The 14,664-nt window shown below is 37.4% G+C and overlaps 1 protein-coding gene across 1 annotated transcript in view; it reads right to left on the bottom strand.

Annotated features, from left to right (window-relative positions):
* Window positions 1–688: 688 nt before the first annotated feature.
* tmem185 (transmembrane protein 185) overlaps window positions 689–14,664 on the bottom strand; it is a 21,770-nt gene continuing 7,794 nt past the window's right edge. Inside the window, exons 4-7 of the mRNA XM_079835526.1 lie at window positions 13,038–13,121; window positions 12,786–12,962; window positions 6,960–7,083; window positions 689–2,699 (exon numbers count right to left, since the gene is read on the bottom strand). Of these exons, the coding sequence (XP_079691652.1) occupies window positions 2,473–2,699; window positions 6,960–7,083; window positions 12,786–12,962; window positions 13,038–13,121 (612 nt within the window). The 3' untranslated portion in view covers window positions 689–2,472. The remainder of the gene's footprint in view (window positions 2,700–6,959; window positions 7,084–12,785; window positions 12,963–13,037; window positions 13,122–14,664) is intronic.

The following is a 14,664-nucleotide window of genomic DNA, read 5'->3' as shown; positions in this document are numbered from 1 at the left end:
ACGGTTACACCTTCAGCATTCAGCTCTTTTGTGACCTGTGGATTAACATGACATTATGCTGGTTCTTAGAAGTTCGATTTGTCCCGAATTACTTCTGTAAAATACATTTAGCCTCTTTCCTACACTCTCACACACATCTTTTCTTCTCAACAGGGCTGCATTTTGTTACACACACACACACACACACACACACACACACACACACACACACACACACACACACACACACACACACACACACACACACACACACACACACACACACACACACACACACACACACACACACACACACACACACACACACACACACACACACACACACACACACACACACACACACACACACACACACACACTAAAATAAAAAGACAATTTCAATGTGTGTGTAGAGCAAAAGTTCACAGACCAGTAGGGTTTGGAGAAGACAAAGTCCACATTTCATTTTGCTGCCGCCTATTGATGAACCATTTCAGCATGAAAATGAAATTCAATGTTTATCATCATCATTTTTTTCATATTCAGGTAAAAATATAAGCATGTAAAAATGTTATACTGTACATTTCCATTGAATGGAGCTCATTCTGCTAATTCTCATTTTACATGCTCCTATAAATGTAATCTAATAGATATATTTAAATACAATTTCTCATAAATTGTAGTAATTTCTCGCATCTCACTGGTTTTTGCTGTAGTTCTTGAAAATTTCAAGAATTTCAAAATTTTTAATAAAAATGAATAAAAAAGGATAATTGGTAAAAACATAGTTGGTAATTCACTCATTAATGAGAAGATACAATATGGTTTTAATTGACAAATATTAAGTTATGCCTGTTTTATAGGCTTAAGTTCCACCGGGCATTACACTCTCAGAAAAAAAAGGTACAATAGAGGAACAATTTGGTTCCTTGGGGAACAAAACGTATAACTCTACCTTTGAAAAGGTACACAATTGGTCCTTGGGGTACAATAATACCATTGTTTTCCTCTACTTAGAGCAGGGGAAGGCAAGTTCAGTCCTGAAAGTCGTCTATAGAAGCTCTTATTGAGAATTAATAAGATTTAGATGTCGATTATGTATCAGTCGCCATTATGGAGATCAGTGTTTCATTTAGCTGGCCAGTTTGACTCTTGACTTTTTATGTGAGTTTGTGGTTTTTGTTACAGTGTTAACAAAACACATAATCTGTTCAAATCAAAAGAAGCCATAAACTAAAATTGTCATGAAGAAAAATGTTTGGCTAAACTCATCACTGACTAAAAATGTTACTAAATAATATTCACCAACAATACTTCATTGCCACAGATCAGACATTTTGATTTTTAAACGCACACAGATATCAAGATTCAGCATATGAATCTCAACAATGGAGACATACTTAATGCTGCAATGCATGCTGGGAGCCATGAGTTTGATACTGTGGTGGCTTAGTAGGGTTGGAGCTAAACTCTAGGACCGAACTTGTCTACCCCTGACTTAGAGGTACAAAAATGTACCCTTAAGGATACCACCCAAGTGACCTTAAAAGGTACAATTTTGTATTCTTTGTTTCGGTGAAACTCCTAACCTTAAGTGTGAGTCTTAGCAAGCACCTGCCGCACAAAAAGAAACACATCACGTGATAAATATATGATAATGGGCTTGAAACGTGGAGAGATTCACACAGCATTAGCATGATAAACAGTAAGATTTTAATGTGAGGCACTGTCGAGAGCTACGGTACGTCTCGCCTTTACAAAGGAATGGACACAATGAACGTCAAGAGCGGTACAAGCGTACAGTGAGGAACAGCGTTAAAACCGGGATATTGGTCCACATCTACAAAAAGAAACATTTCTATGGCTATTCCCTCAGACCAGCTGAGAAAGTGCCTTAAGTACTTAAGTCTGCCAGCCGTTGAACGATTAAAAGAGAGGATTGAAAGCTTGCTGAAAACAAGACGGGGAATATACAGGTTCTGGGAATATTTGAATAAAGATGACCTACTTTTTTTTTTTTTTATTTTGCACTCGAGTGTAGTTGTGGAAGTCCAGAAGTTTGAGAAACAACAAAACATTTTCATTGGCCAGCCATCCGATGAAGAAATCCCCTTCAGGTTCACGGTGGAAACGAGGAACGCTCACGCATTCCCAGGCTTGCACGGAGAACCGACGGATCATACGTGGATTTAAAACAGACACCTGGTAAAAAAAACAAAACACTTGGCTTATTTACGGATTGGACAATCTCTTGGCGAGTCCTTTGAGTTGTCAGGAAAGGTCAAGCGAGGCTCTCCTGAAGGCAACAGGTCCCATCTACGCGGTTGGATTTTACAGACACAAGGCTATGATTTTACAAAACGACCCACAAAGGGTCTATCATGAAGAGCTCATCTTTGCAGTTGGCTTGTTTTTGTCTTCTTTAATGGGACGTCCTGAAGCGGACCCCAGTGCATAGTGCAATACTGTTCGTGAACAGCCGGAGTTCTGCTGTTAGTCCGGCATGTCGATGCACAGTTTGGGTGGCGGCACGAAGTATTTTCCAGGACTCTGGGTAATCACCACGCCCGTCTTCTTCCGAAACATGGGAGGGATTTTAGGCTCCTCGGACACCTCGGAGTCCTCATGGTGCAAGTCGTAGGATATGTTGCCATATTCCCTCAGGAAGGGGAAGAGTTCGAGGAGAAACTGGCAGAAGTCTTTGCGGATGCCAAACCACCCTGAGAAAAATCAGAGAAATCAACACTCGTTAAATTTCAAACTCATTGCAAATATAGGACACACTTTGCTGTTACAATGACACAAATGTTGAAGTGAGTGAGGGAAATCAGCTGTGAGTGTGGGAAGTGTGGGAAGGGCTACACAGAAGGTCAAAGGGTTAGTTCAGCCAAACTACTAACTAACTAACTAACCCTTTAATACTTAGGGTTTGGGGCTTGTTTCAATCACTCATCTCAAGTAACAGACAAAGAAAAACATGAATTAGATCTAATGCTGCGTTCACACCAGACGTGAATAGAGCGTCAGGAGCGAGTGATTTCCATGTGAAGTCAATGGAAAGACGTGTTGACGCGCGTTTGGAGGTCCTGCGGCGCGATAGATGCGTTTCGCCCGCGCAAATTACGTGAATTTGACGCAAATTGCGCGAGTGTTGCTTTTTGTGCATTCACGCGTTTGAAGCAAATTTGCGAGTTGAAAAATTTCAACTTTGTCGTCAATTCGATGCGTTTTAACCAATCAGGAGCCTGCTCGCTGCTGTCACGTGGTGAAGTGACGTTATGAGAAACCCGCATAATTTAAAAATACTACTATTGTGTCACAAAATGTAGTTAAGACTTTTTCAGGTGAGAATGTAGTAGTTTAAAGCTCAAATCTGTGGTTTATTTATAAAGAGAGCGCCTATTTAAAAAATTGTGTGGATCTAACGGCCGATCTTTGCCCTCATGAATCATCATTTGTTGTCTGCCAAATCGTTTTGACGGAGGGCAAAGAGAAGTTTCATAACTTTATTTTTGTAGGATATTTAAATATACATGCAGTGAAGATAATGTAGGCGTTGCCTGGACCACATTTGTGTGGCTATTAATATTTAATATATATTTTTTAATGAAAATGAAAAGAGGCAGAGTGGTGTTTATGACATATTTCTCCTGGAGCGCCTTGAACGCGCGTCTATTTCGCTTCAGACGCTCGATTTATACGCGTGTCCAGTTCACTGTGGACGCGCGTGCGAATGGATTCAAAATGTTCAGGGCGTCAACTAGACGCTTTATTCACGTTTGGTGTGAACGCAGCATTAGAAAGCTAAACATTTGTGTAATTCCATTCATGTGGAAATTTGCGAAAGTAATACCACTACACAAAGAAGGTGACTTACTGGATGTCAACATTTATAGAACTATTTCTATAATCAGTAATGAGGCGAAGATATTCAAAAAGCTTATTTTTAAGCAACTGTCTAAATATATTAATGATTTCTCCCTCTTGACTCCAAATCAATCTGGATTTCGACCCAATCCCTCTACAATAACAGCCCTTACAGCATTTACTGCACAAGATAACAGGTCTACGGGTGCACTTTTTATTGACCTTACTAAGGCATTTGACATGGTCAATCATTATATTCTCCTGGACAAACTATATGCTATTGGTCTTTCCAAATCAGCTGTTCTGTGGTTTAATTGATATGTTCATTACAGACGTCAAAGCGTGTCTTTTAATGCTGCTCTCTCCCAGCCTAGAATAATGGAAGGTCCCTCAGGGTTCTTCCCTAGGGCCCCTTTTATTTTCCGTTTTTATAAATGATCAACCACAAATATGCTCCGACTGTCATCTATACGTAGATGAACAGTTATGTATACATCTAATCATGATATATCTAGGATTCAAACCTCACTTCAGTTTGATTTCAATCTTATTCAAACATGGTTTTCTTCTAATCTGCTTTTATTGAATAAAAAGAAGTCTTATGGCATACTTTTTGCAACCAGATCTGCGTTTCCAGGGCTCCAGACTAACTTTATTCACTAGGAGCACAGTGGCCCCCAACTGAAAACTTTAGGGGCGCACACCGTAAATCAACATGCTAACCAAATCTACTAAATTTCCACTGTTTTACAAATAAATACTTTGATAACACAGGCTCCAGACTAACATTTGAGAGCAGTGGCACCAGCGCTGGAGGAACATTTATCATAAGGTTAATTTAATCATAAAATGACTATTGTTTTACATTGTTTTGTTAATAAGTGTAGTTACTAATAATAGTACATGTTTGTTTATTGGAAATTTAACAGTGAAGCGCTGAGCTTAAATTGTTAAGCAGAATTGTTTTTAATTAACAACAGTAATGTGCAAAAGGAAAATTGTAATATTCCACTCTCATTAAATGTACTATTGTTCTTCTATAGTATCAAACTGAACTAAAAGGAGCACTCTTTACTTGTTTTCTGTGTAATCCAGTCACAGTTTGAAGAAAAGTTTTAGTTTTTCGTGACTTTGTGACTTCCTACTTTTCTCCATATATTAAGTAGTGGAAATGTCTAATAAGTCTAATAAGAGCTCCTATGCCGCCACCTACTGGTTATAGTGTTTTGTTTAGTTTTTTGCCATAAAGTGGCCAGCACCTTTACACTTTTAGTTTTACAAATCATCACACTAAAAATAATATTAAAATTGGATAATATTTAGAGCTTTGAAGTGCTGGAAAAAGTGTGAAACACTTGAAAGTGCTGGAATTTCACTCTCAAAAGGCTGAGATGAATAATGTAAAAATGTAATTTGACCATTTCTTCCACAATCCCATGGGGTGTTCCTACATTAACTCCATGGGGAATGTTTATGATTTGTGGCCTGAATGTTTCTAAATGTTTCTCTGGTCTCCACATCAGCTCTGATCTGAGATCTGTGGTTTATAACAGAGGATTGTGCACCAAACGCTTCCTCTAGGTCTCGCAGTAGCGATGTTATTAATACTGAGGTGAATTCAAAAGGTCGCAAAATGCCACCATTTAGTCGCAGTCTGGAGCCCTGGTTTCATAAGCAAAATAATTCTGTGATGATCTGGTTTATTTCTGATATTTTTGTTTTGGCTAATAGAAGTTTTGAAGTCCGGCAACCCAGGCCCTGTCCCAAATGGCACACTGGCACACTTGGTATTGTGGAATTATGTTGTGTGCACACCAAAAAGCGACGCGAACATTCGCATTACTCGCAGGATTACTTTTTTTCGTGTCACTCTCGCAAATAAAAGCATTGCACGATGAGGAGTGTCTTAAAGCGATAGTTCACCCAAAAATGTAAGTTGTGTAATTAATTCCTCTCCCTCATGTCGTCCCCTGTAAGACCTTCGTTCATCTTCAGACACACATGAAGATATTTCTGATGAAGTCTGAGAGCTCTGACCCCTCCATACACAGTGATTTAATGAACACTTTCAACGTCCAGAAAGGAAGACGTCGTTAAAATAGTCATGTGACTCCAGTGGCTAAATCTTAATGTTATGAAGGGACGAGAATATTTTCTGTATTTACTACGTCAACAGCGTAAGAGACTGACACAGACGAGAGGAAATTTTGTTGTTTTTGCGCACTTAAGTATTCTCGTCCCTTCATTACGTTAAGGCTGAGTCACATGACTATTTTAACGATGTCTTTACTTCCTTTCTGGACGTTGAAAGTGTTCATTAAATCACTGTCTATGGCAGTGGTTCCCAACCACGTTCCTGGAGGACCCCCAACAGTGCACATTTTGGATGTGTCCTTTGTCTGACACACCCACATCAGGTCTTGGAGTAGCTACTAATGAGCTGATGACCTGTATCAGGTGTGTTTGATTGAGGAGACATGCAAAATGTGCACTGTTGGGGGTCCTCCAGGAACGTGGTTGGGAACCACTGGTCTATGGAGGGATCAGAGCTCTCAGATTTCATCAGAAATATCTTCATTTGTGTCTGAAGATCAACGAAGGTCTTACAGGGGACGACATGAGAGGAATTAATGACAGAACTTACATTTTTGGGTGAACTATCCCTTTAAGACACACCACCATCGTCAACAACAACATTTCTTTTCGCCATTTTTTCCGTCATCAGCCATGTTGGAGATAACTACTATTGCTGCTCTGTATCTGTTGTGGAAGTCCCAAATACGCCGGAAAGCCAAACGCGAATGCCGCCTTTGCATTGACTTGTATGTAATCTTCTCGAGCAAATAATTACATTTGCTTTCGGCGTGCACAGTCCATTACAATGAGTGTGTGTGTGTGTGTGTCTGTTAAGTCCACAAGACCGCAGGGTGTCCCATTTGTCATTTTAGGTTTCAGAAGTGTGCTCGCAAGCACTGAAGTCACGAAAATGTGGACTGATCGCCATGGACTATACTGGAAGATCATCCAGTCATGCTTCATTGAAATGATTAGCGGACACCTTCCGCTAGGTGTCTATAAGTAGCAAGCAGATAAAAGTTAAACATGTCACGTACAGTGATTGCCTCCTTTTTGGCCAAACGTGGTCACCATTAGAGTCACCAAAGAAACCCAGAGAGGAACAAACACCGGGACGTAGTTGGAGTTGTAATGGCCATCCAGCTTGTGAACCAGGAGGATCTGAAACACAAACACAAACACTGATGAGTCTCGACTTTGGATGTCAAACTGCATTCTGAAGAGTTCACCCAAAGTTAACACTCTCACCCTCATGCCATTCAAAACTATAGGTAATCATCTTATAATCAATTATCATATTGAATATATGAATCAATTATAAACAAACTATTGCCATTTAGTGTCTGTTTTTGCTGCAGACTCGTGTTCCTGAATGAATCAGTTGAGTGAACAATTCAATGATTCGCATTAAAGCTCCACTGTGTGATATTTTCCTCCATCTAGTGGTGAACTTGTATATGACCATCCAGTGAATATTAGTTTCTGTTCCTCTCAATTCCGATTTGGTTTTAACTCCTACGGTGGCTGATTTAGTCCAAGATTAACATGGCTTCAGTTCGACCTCGTCCACATTGGACACGGAGCCATCGAGTGTTAAAACGCCAAAGGCGAAGCTTGAATTCACGGGAATGTCCCTCTTTGGCTAATGTACTTTCAAGATGGAGGATCAACATGGCGACCCGCATTCAAACCCTCACCCGTATGTGTTTACAATGGCATATTATAAACTTACGAGAATACTTTATTACTTGAAAGAAGTAAATATACATTAATGAGCACATATATTTTTGAAAGAACTAAGTGTTTTTAGCTAAGAAAAAACTAAAAAAGTTACACAGTGTAGCTTTAAAGACAGTGGCATTAATGGGCGTCTCTTATCGTTCACACTGAAGATGACAACCGATGATTGTTCTGACATGCCACACACAACTGCGTCGCGCAATTACTGTCTTACGGTGCATTTTCACTTTCAACTTTAGCTCTTTTTGTGCTGCATGGCAGAAAGACAATCATTGAAGGTGTGTAAATGCAGGCAGATTTTATATTTTTGGCTGAGCTATCCTTTTAAGTGCTAAATACCCCAAATTGCATTAAAATAACACCACAAGACACGTAGAGATCGACTGATATATCAAAATAAATATATCTGTTACCATATGTGGTAAATCGATAAATTGTGTAACGCTCTTATTGGTGCATTTAACCAGTGTTAATTTCGTTGACAAATAATTTTCGTCAACAACCTTTTTTCACTGACAAAAACGAGACGACAACTAAATAAAAACTAGTGTTGGATGACAAAAACTATGACGAAAATCACTCTAAACACATTTATGCCAGGCAATTGTTTATGAACTAATACTGATAAATAATGACAGTGTTTACTTTACGATGTTTATATAGTAATGCGTTTAAGACGGTTGTAATAATGCATATTTTATCTCCTGAACTTGAATGAGCTCCTGCAACTGCAATAGAAGCGCAGACATTTCAAAATAAGAGTCCCGGTGTATTTCCAGCTTGTTTATCATTAAAAGTCACGCATTATATTAGTTTTTGCTTACACAAACTGAATTTAATTTAATTCCCATTTAATTCATAGTCAGGAGGAAAGACCAGTATTTGACACATATTCAATAAAGTATCAGGGTTATAATAGTAAACTAAAACCATTAAAAAAATCTTCATTACTTGAAATTAAATAAATGTTAACTGAAATGTAAAAAATAACTTATTTGAAGCTTTAGCTTAGCCTGATATGGCCTACTAACTAAAACAGAAATACAAAGTTATAAAAACTATATAGCTGTGTTTAAAAAACAAACAAAAAAGTGAATTGCTCTCTCTTTTGTGTATTTTTAATGTCAAAAACAAAATGATGTCAAAATGTCAGTCAGTTATGTAACGCTTAAATGCTTAATGTATTACAATTTAACTAAACTCATTAGATTTAGGAGACTAAAACTACAGTAGATTTAAAATCTTATATTTAGTCGACTAAAACTAGACTAAAACTAAAAACAATTCAGTTGACTAAAATATGACTAAAACTAAATGGCATTTTAGTCAAAATACTAAAACTAAATCAACAACTAAAGTTGAAGGGACGTGGAACAGTAATAGTGCATTTACTCAAAACCAATCAGAATTAAGCATTCAACATTCGTTCCAGAAGTATTTTTCCCATTCATTTTTGTTTTTATATTATAATTTCTCAAAATAAAGTTCTCTAATAAACAATCTCAATGCTGAACGTTTCAGAACGGCTAAAAAATGTGATGGTTTGCAATTAAAACTTCTCGACAGCTACATTTATTGGCAGCAAAAATGAAATATTTAGGAGCTAAATTGACATATTACAATACAGTTAATAAAATTGCTTGTTCACAGGCACTACAGTTCATCAAGTGCTTGCTTTATCACTTGATATATCACGGTTCAGATTGGTTGTGAACCTGCATTTCCCAAAAGTGTCTTAACCCCAAGTGTCTGTGATTTACCCGGAGCGATTGGGTGAGGCTGGAGCGAGTTGATTAAAAAGAACCAATGCTAAGGTTTTTCATCGTTATTTGAAGAGTAAACAACTTGGGATACCTCAAGACTGTTGGAGGGACGCAAACCATGCTCACATCTTCTGGACATGTCCTAAAATTCAACCATTATGGACTATTGTTAACAATACATTACAGAAGGTACTGGGATACAGGATCCCAAAGGATCGTAAAGTTTTGCTTCTTGGAAACATCACAGAAAGTGTGCGGAAGGAGGATCTTTATTTATCCAAGATATTGTTATCTGCTATTACTAGACTCAAATCGAACATCCCAGATCAACAGCAATGGACAAATTTTCATAATGGAAAAATTAACCTACACTATAAGGTTAAGAGAATCATCATTTAAGGAAAAATGGAGAAAATGGACCCCTAGAGACGGCATAACTGTTCCTCATTATATAACTATACATTGAGTCTGTGAGATTCTACGGATTGGGTTCTGGTAATTTTGCACAAAAGATGAAAGAAGTAATGCATATGTATGGTTTATTATTCAGTGTTTTTTGAAGATCATAATTTGACTTGTTTTTTGTTTCAATTGTACTAGATACCTAATCCTAGGCCTCAGTTGATTTGGTTCAATGTAGGATATATTTTTTTTGTTATTATTTTATTTTGTTGTTATTACAAAACTCCAATAAAGATGCAAGTTATAAAAGTTAAAAAAAACAACCAATGCATAAGAGTCATTTGTGAGTCTTGAATTTGGGCAGTCTTGTCAACTGCCCGAATGTTATTTTCATACTTGACAGGGAAGCCAAACTGCTGCCGGTCTGGAGCCATATTCAAATAATGCAAAGGCATTCAGTGAAGTAGAGCTACTGTACGACTGCACACAAGATGGAGATCACTGTGGGTAAAGAGGGGAGAATAAAGCGACTTAAAATGATGATGGTGGTCATGTCAGACGTTAACGTGTTGCAAATTTAGAGCTATTCCATTTTGCCTGGATGTCATTTGTCCGTTTGTTTGGTCTGTGATATTTCGAAATATAATATATCGTCTCATTCCTACTGCTGGCACTTTGCTCAAAGTAAAAACACTAGAAAATTATATCAGTTGCTCATTAGTTGCTCATGTAATCAAGACTAAATAGAACATTTCTTTAAAGGGGCGGGTCTAATGTCATCTCATGCATTCTTATTGACACAGTTAAAGAGTTGATTCTCATGCGAAACATGGCCAACGTTTTAAAAAAACAAGTTGGACGTATGACGGAGTATTTCTGTGCCAAATACACTCCCTCAGGATTCAAACAAGTTTCAGAAAGTATGACGTCATGACCCTGTATGACATCATAAAGGGCGGGAAAAGCGCACACACGCATAGCAATCAGAGCGAGAGCGCGGCCATCATTGAGCTTCGTTCGGGTTACCGGAGCCTTCGCCGGCACTGGCGTTGTGTTTTTAGACACGAGATGAACAATGTCACTAAAGAAGTGTGTGTGTGTGTGAGGGAAAGATCACCTTGTTCAGTTTCACAAATAACCCAGCGTTAAGGGGACAGTGATGCAGTTTGTGTTTCCGGAGTTCTGTGAGTGTGTGTGTGTGTGTTTGTTCCCGGTCATGAGTGGAAACCGCATGTGTGTGTGTGTGTGTGTCTTTAGCTCCGCCCACTGCCCGCCTCCACGGACTCGGCTGTTTTCAGAAATAATCAGTGCAGTGTATCTGTCTTTTATAAATCTGATAAACTAAAGACTCTTGGGGGATATGAAGGATCAACACTACTCTATTGATACTCAAGATTAACATGAGACTGTGTGTGTTATGGACCCTTATGGAAAAGTTCTGATCGGATTGATTCTGTGATTATGGCAATAGATTTCATTTTTCACTTCAAACAGTCTAAAGCTTTTAGTTTAAAGGGGTGGTATACAAACTCCTATTTACTGCTTATTAATAGTTAGTAAGGTAGCTGTTCAGTTTTAAAGGGATGTTGAGTAAGGTCATGCAGAATAAGGCATTAATATGTGCTTTATAAGTACTAATAAACAGATATGCATGTTAATAAGCAACTAGCCTAGTGAGAATTGGACCATAAAATAAAGTGTTACCTAATATGTACATGTAACAAGAACACTAATAATTATATATATATATGATTTCATTGTTGTGGTTTTATTGTAATGGTTTACTTACCAATATGCAAAAAGCATTAAAAAACAGGAAAATAATGGGCGAAAGTCGAAAATACGACATGCTAAGTCATAATTATAAGATTAAATGTTGAAAATATGATTTTAAAAGTCCTCATTGGATAAAAAGTCAAAAATATGACATGCTAAGTCATTGTGAGATGAACAGTTGAAATTATGACTTTAAAAATACTGGGATAAATTAAGAATTTTGGATTTAAAGTCGAAATTATGACTTAAAAATCTAAATTATGATTAAAAGTCCTAATTATGAGATAAAAGCTGAAATTAGATTTTAAAAAGTTTAAATTATGACCAAAACACACACCAAGACATTTAAGAAATTAAATCATGCTTGTTTTTAGCATACAAAAAAAAATAAATGGGCAAGGAAAATAATGGGCATCTATATTGGTTATTAAAATCAATATCGGTCGATCTCAGTGTTTTTAGCTTATTGCATAAACACAATCATGTATATGATGCTGGAGTCAAACCTCAAAGGTAAAAAGTCAAAAATATGACATGCTAAGTCATAATTATAAAGATAAAATGTCGAAAATATGACAAGCTAAGTCATAATTATAAGATTCAAATGTTGAAAATATGATTTAAAAAGTCTTCATTGGATAAAAAGTCAAAAATATGACATGCTAACTCATTGTGAGATGAACAGTTGAAATTATGACTTTAAATCCAAAATTCTTCATTTATCCCAGTATTTTTAAAGTCAAAATTATGACTTAAAAATCTAAATTATGACCAAAACACACACCAAGACATTTAAGAAATTAAATCATGCTTGTTTTTAACATAAAAAAAAAAAAAAAAACTTAAACAGGAAAATAATGGGCGAAAGTCGAAAATACGACATGCTAAGTCATAATTATAAGATAAAATGTTGAAAATATGATTTTAAATTATGACTTAAAATTCTAAATTATGATTAAAATGTCCTAATTATGAGATAAAAGCTGAAATTACGATTTTAAAAAGTCTAAATTATGACCAAAACACACACCAAGACATTTAAGAAATTAAATCATGCTTGTTTTTAGCATTAAAAAAATAATAATAGGCCTCTATATTGGTAATTAGAATGATTATGGGTCGATCTCAGTGTTTTTCTCTTATTGCACAAACACAATGGTGTAAATGATGCTGTGGTCAAACCTCGAAGGTGAGCAGCGGCACCACTATGGTCATCCAGCTGATCGCCATGGTGATGTGTGTGCGCCGCTGCTCCGCAATCACATCCATGGAGCGCAGGAAGAGCACCGACCACACGATGTAGTAAAGCACCACCAGACACAGGAAGGACATGAGGATCCACAGCGGCACACACACCACCTGCAAAACACACACATTACACACCGCATATCTGACAATACGCCATTACAGCCCATTACAGGTGCGGGTCCTTACCAACCACGGCCAGGTGATGATCGTATCCAGCTTCAGAGCAATGAAGATGAACTGGAGAATATTTACAGAGCACAGAATCTCCAGCTGATGGAGAAACAGAGCACAGTCAGGAAAGATGCATTAATATTAGGACTGTCAAACGATTAATCGCGATTAATTGCATCCAAAATAAAAGTTTGTGTTTACATAATATATGTGTGTGTACTCTGTTAATTATTATTTAAATATAAACACACACACAAGCATGTATATATATTTAAGAAAAAAATATTATTATTTATATTTATATATATTATAGATTATATAAATGTATATACATGCAAATATTTCTTAAATATATACATGAATGTGTGTGTGTTAATATATAAATAATAATTAACAGAGTACACACACATATATTATGTAAACACAAACTTCTATTTTGGATGCGATTAATCTTTTGACAGCCCTAATATATATCAGTGATGACGAGACGCGCTTGATAATCTGACAAGAGCGTGTGAGTCACATTTCACCAAAAATAGCCAGTTTATAAAGCAAATAGAGCCGGTTTAGGACCAAATTGTGACTATTTTTTTGAACTTTTTTCTTTACCGTAATGCAAAATAATAATACATTTAAAAAAATACACACTTTTACAGTATAGTCAGAAACTATATGACAAAAACAGTCAAAACTGTACAGTAGGCTTGCTACGATAGTCGGTGTTGCCGGTGTCCAGACTCAACACTGGTTACATCACTTGCCCACCGTTGCACCGCCCGTCTTTTTGATTTTTTTATAGTAATAAAATAATTTAGTTCAGTTAGAGAACAGACAATACGAATAAAAACTGAACGTGTCTGCTTAATAAAGCAGGATCCGACCGTGAGTCTCGGCAGCGGCAGGAGTCATTCATCAGATTTAAGAGTGAGGAGCTGACGGAGATGATCGCGGAAGATTTGGTTTCAAAGCGAAACGTACAAGCGCCTATTTAAGGGAGTTTGTCATATGTTTTGTTGTTGTGTTTTTCATTAAAAATAATAGACTAATGAACCAATAATTCAAGCAACCCGCAGCCGAATTGGCGCTTATTCAAAACCGAAAGTAAAATGTGCACAGCCGCACAGAGCGCGCATTGTTTACTTTCGCCTGGCTCGCTCCGCTACGCTGACTGCGCACATTTATTTTTGCCGCGCGCACCCTCGCGCTCGTGCGGGCGCGTTGAGTATAAACAAGGCTTTCCGGACGAACTGTTATTCATTCATGGCGTGCATCTCAATCATAGGGCACTGATCAAGCATTGATCAGTCTGACTACTGAACTGATTGAGACGCACCCATGGCCTCAGAGCGCGCATTTACAGACGAGCTTCATTCACGGTGTGTGAATACGCAACACTGCCGCGTTTTCAGTTCAGAGCGGTCGTGTGCATGTTACTTTCGGTTTGATAGAATTAGTGATTAAAAGCCTCCGCCGGTGATACCGGTATTACCGGTGTTGTCACACATCAATTAACCGGTGGGAAAATTTCGTCACCGTCACATCCCTACTGTACAGAATACAAGTAATTAGAAATGTGTGTAAAATAGAAAGCATGTCTATTATTATACTAATTAAAATAACTACTAAATTGTGACCCTGGACC

The sequence above is a fragment of the Gobio gobio genome (genome assembly GCF_949357685.1).
Source record: "Gobio gobio genome assembly, chromosome: 14".
Classification (NCBI taxonomy): Eukaryota; Metazoa; Chordata; class Actinopteri; order Cypriniformes; family Gobionidae; genus Gobio; species Gobio gobio.
This window is presented reverse-complemented; position numbering and strand designations above follow the sequence as displayed.